Below are 4,669 nucleotides of genomic sequence, written 5' to 3'. Positions count from 1 at the left end.
TTTGCTCAAGTAGGTATATGGAAGAGATGAAAAGTTGAGTTCACATCACTAACCATTTATTAAAATCTTTCGGAAGTTAGAAAAAAAAATTTGAAACTTGAAAATGGAGGAGGAAAGGATACGAAATGTGAGCTCTTTTCATGAAACTAATGTTGAACACTATGCAGATGGGTTAACCACATAGGCAAAAATACATATGCTGATATGAGAGTTATACCTTTTAGAGATATTTTTAAACATAGCAAATCGATTGTATATATCATTAATAAAATGTAAAATTTTGCTATATTACGTAAATGTTTTCAACCGTTTTGACTACAATAATTTTCCAATTTGTGATAGTACACTTTTGCTTTTGAGAATCTGTTATATAGTCGGTGATGATTTACACAATAAAATTAGTCTTTAAAAAGCTAATTATGACATTATTTTAAAAATGCCCTCGATACTTTTATCTTGATGTGTGATACGACTGAAATAGTTGCAACAGTTTTTAAATGTCATAGAATGCATATTTTCTTGCATTGACTTAGAAAAACTAACCGCACATGCAATTCAAATGACTTTATAGGCATTGCCCCATTTATAGGGTTCAAACCAAATCTTGTACCCTATATTATTTAACTCTTTCTAATTAGCTAATTACCTAAGTGGTCAGTTTAGATTACCAATAAACAATAAAATCAATAAAAGCAAACATAGACTTGGTGTTGGGCAAGTAAAGAAGGTACAAGTGGAGCTTTTATTCCTTCCTTGGGGGATCTGCATATTTGAATCCGAAGAGAACTATTAGTTCGTAATGGAGAATAAAGAACACAGCAAAATAATAATAAAACTCATTGACTGAAACTTGAAAGAATAAAAGAGTTGTTCTATAGTGAATGAAACTCAAATTGGAAGTAAATAATATGAAGGTAAGACAAAATGATTAAAAAAATTGAAAAGAAATTGTTGAAGACAAATGACGTCAACTCTATAATTGTACTCTTTTATCTAGCTTGATTCAGCCTTCAAGATGAATCGGGACTTTACACTTACAATACAAATGTCTGAATAAAGTTTTCCAACAAAGGGGAGGATCAAGCATGAACGTTTCTCCAAAATTCTCAGAACAAAGGATGATGAGAGGTTACCTTTTAGAGTTTTCCCAAGGGAATGAAGCTAGATGGTTTAGAAGGAGTTTTTTATCACCTTTTATAAACCTTTTAGAGTTAGGGTTTCTTCTTAACTCGCATGGAAAGCCTTCCTTAGTAGTTTAGGTAAGAATAATAATGGAGATTTGATTTGATTTGGTAATTACCAATAACCCCCACAAGAGCAAACTCCTCCTTTGAAATGGTGAAACCTGTTTGAATCTCTGACAATCAGAGTTCTCTCTTCAATCAACGATATTAACTCAATTACATTGTGGCAATCTCCACAAATTCTTAGATTTTTCACAATCTGAATAGGAGCTCCAGGTGGAAGAGCAATCAATCCATAAGCAATTGCCAATCTCTCACTATGTTGAGAGAGAATGGCTTCTTTATGTTCCTCTTCTACATCATGAAAAACATAATTTGTATCTGGCTGATAACCCATATCTTTTAGCTTAATACTTAGCTCTTCAAGTTTTGCATAAACAAGATCAGAAAATGGATGTGAAACATCACCAGCCAAGAATGAGAAAATCCTGTTTTTTATCTCAATCCAGCTGCACCCAGCTTCCTTTTTTATCTTCCTCTTATCCATCAGTTTCCTCACATGGGCTTTCTCTTCCCAATTGCCAGCCACAGCATGGATGTTGGATAACAGGACATATCCGACCGAGTCATTCGGCTGAAGTGAGACAAGCTTTTCTGCAGCGAGTTTTCCGAGCTCTAGATTACGATGAACACGACAGGCTGCCAGTAGAGTCCGCCACATTGTTGGATTAGCAGGGAATGGCATTCCATTAATGATGTCTATGGCTTTGTCAAACATTCCGGCTCGGCTGTATAGATCAACCATGCACGAATAATGGTCGATTGTTTGATCAATATGGTAATCCTTAATCATAATATTGAAGTACTTTTCACCTTCTTCCACTAAGCCTGCATGAGTACAAGCAGTAAGAACTCCAATGAATGTAACATCATCCAATGGTAGTCCTTGGTTTTGCATAATTTGAAACACCTCAAGAGCTTTCTTGGCATCACCATGTTGGCCATATCCAGTTATCATCGAGTTCCACGAAACTATATCTCTCTCCTCTTGTCTGTTGAAAACCTTTTCTGCACTCTCAATATTACCTTTTTTGGAGTACATTGTGAGCAAAGCACTGCTTACACATAAAGCATTACTCTTTCCTGATTTCACTGCAATTGCATGAATTTGTTTACCTTGTTCTACTGTTGCTGCAGAGGATGAACATGCATTGATTACACTAGAAAAGGTGTACTCATTTGGTTTTGCTCCCTCTTTCGCCAATTGAATAAATACTTCCATTGCCTTTTCAGAATCTCTTGTTTGAGCTAAACCAGTTAACATAGCGGACCATGCAACAATGTCCTTTGCAGGAATAGAATAAAAAACTCGTGCACTCTCGACCACATTTCCCATCTTAACGTATGCATCTAAAAGTGCGGTAGCTACTGAAGGTACTTTCTCGTAATCAGCTTTAATGATTTGTGCATGAAGTTGGCCAAGTAATGAAGAAGGTCTACCTGCAAGGACCGTGGTGTAGGTGAAATGGTTTGGTCTTACGCCTTCCCTACTCATTTGACAAAATAAATCAACCGCCTTCTCATTGTTGTTGTTCTGCACAAACCCACCAATCATGGCTGTCCAGGTAACAACATTATGAGCTGCATCCGCCATGGAGAACAACTTGAAAGCTTCATTCACTGAGCTGCACTTGCTGTAAGTGACCATGAGTGCTGTTCTGATGTTCTGAGCAAATTCATAGCCATTTTTTACGACCCCACAATGCAGCTGTTTGGTAAAATTCAATTCCCTCTGTTGAGAGCATAGCTTTAGAATTGTACAAAATACAGTTTGGCTGAGCTTAACACCTGCAAGTCTCATCCGATGAAACATTTGAAAGCCTTCTAAATAAAACCCAATGGCTGCATAACCACCAATCATAATATTCCAAGTGACTGAATCTCTAACAACCATACTATCAAAAACAGCTTCAGCATCTCCAGCCATCTCAGATTTCAGATACATACATATCAAAGCATTGCACACAAACGTGGTAAATTCAAACCCATTTTTTACTATCATGGCATGAACTTGAACTCCTCCCTCAATGATACTCTCATCAGCCAATGCTCCAAGAACAGTTGCAAAAGTAAAGCCGTTTGGGTTCACTCCTTCCATCTGCATTTGATTAATCAAATGTATAACTTCATCGTTCAACCCATTCCGTGCATATCCAGCCAGCAATGAAGTCCACGACACAACATTTTTTATACCCATTTCATCAAAGATTCCTCTTCCATCCTCAAAATTTTCCGTTTTCATATACATATCAACAAGAGAAGTCCCAACGCTGACATCCTCCAAGAACCCAGATTTCAAAGATTGACAATGCACCTGTCTTCCCACAACTTGATCAAACAAGACTCCGCAGACCTTCAAAGCACAGGACAGAGTGAACCCATCAACACCCAACCCAGAAGAGTGAAGGTCCTTGAAGAGATCCAAAGCTTCTCGATCATGATTGTTGCGAGAGAAGTCGAAGAGCAGACGATTGTAGTGCGAGATATCTTTAAGGGGAATTTCGTCGAACAGTTGGTGGGTGTAACGTGGGCGCGAGGGTTGAGAAATGAAGGGAAGAGATTGATGATAAAGGAAGCCATGGGGATGCAAGAAATGTTTGATATGATGAATGGAATTCTGTAATATGCCATTTCCAACAGTGATTTTGGCTTTGTTTTGAAGGGTCCTTAGAGAGGAGCCTAAAGTCATCCTCTTTCGTCATTTATGGAGTCTTCGGCCTCCATAAATCAAACGAATGAATGGGAAAATGTAAGGTTTTTGCATCTTTGACCAAAATTTTGTCATTCTCTAACTGGCAGATGCATAACAGAAGGCTATCAGATCAAATGTTAGATTGAAATTAGTAGTGAATTGGAAGGATACGATGGTGTGGCAAAGATGAGTACTGAATTCCAAAGGACCGTAACCAAGATTTAACTCCATGCTTAGAACCTCCAAAAACCCAAATTTTCTAAAACCATATTTTGGAAACCAAATCATTCGATGGTTGAAATGAAAAGTTGAATTCCAAGGAGGTGTCTTTCAAATGTCTTTTTTTATTCTTTTAAGAACTCGTCTAGTAATTATCTTCTGGTTTAAAATTAGTCAAATCATTGTCATAGTCCACTTGTTGTCAGCTAAACCTTAAAAAGACTAAAATGGAGCATTATTCAAAGGAAAATTCGCATTAAAATTAGTCAGACTGAAAGCGTTTCAAACACGCGTATCTTAAGTGACGTTGGAAAGCGTTTCAAAAAAGAAGGGAGAAAGTGATCTTATTTTTTTGAAGGAAAAGAGAAGGTTCAAAAAATTCTAGGATTTTATTGGAGAAGTGAAATGGTTGCATGCAGAAGATGATTTTTTTTTATGGGAGGGGGGAAATTTTTTTTTATGGGAGGGGGGAAATTAGAATATTCAAGAGTGTGCATAGTTTGTATTAATTATA

The 4,669-nt window shown here is 36.9% G+C and overlaps 1 protein-coding gene across 1 annotated transcript; it reads right to left on the bottom strand.

Moving 5' to 3' along the window:
• Positions 1-549: 549 nt before the first annotated feature.
• LOC103500547 (pentatricopeptide repeat-containing protein At2g27610) lies at positions 550-4,276 on the bottom strand. Its single transcript, XM_008463898.3, has 2 exons — positions 1,134-4,276; positions 550-762 (listed from the first exon to the last, which is right to left on the bottom strand). Exon 1 carries the CDS (start codon positions 3,931-3,933, stop codon positions 1,297-1,299), a length of 2,637 nt encoding a protein of 878 aa, XP_008462120.2. The 5' UTR covers positions 3,934-4,276; the 3' UTR covers positions 550-762; positions 1,134-1,296.
• Positions 4,277-4,669: the final 393 nt, after the last annotated feature.

This window comes from Cucumis melo, chromosome 12, assembly GCF_025177605.1.
Source record: "Cucumis melo cultivar AY chromosome 12, USDA_Cmelo_AY_1.0, whole genome shotgun sequence".
In the NCBI taxonomy this organism is placed as follows: domain Eukaryota; kingdom Viridiplantae; phylum Streptophyta; class Magnoliopsida; order Cucurbitales; family Cucurbitaceae; genus Cucumis; species Cucumis melo.
Note: the sequence above shows the minus strand (reverse complement) of the source record. Positions and strands in the feature narration are given on the sequence as shown.

Excerpts from the sequence above, each read along its gene's own strand:
- LOC103500547 (XM_008463898.3), bottom strand. The coding sequence starts at position 3,933 with ATGACTTTAGGCTCCTCTCTAAGGACCCTTCAAAACAAAGCCAAAATC.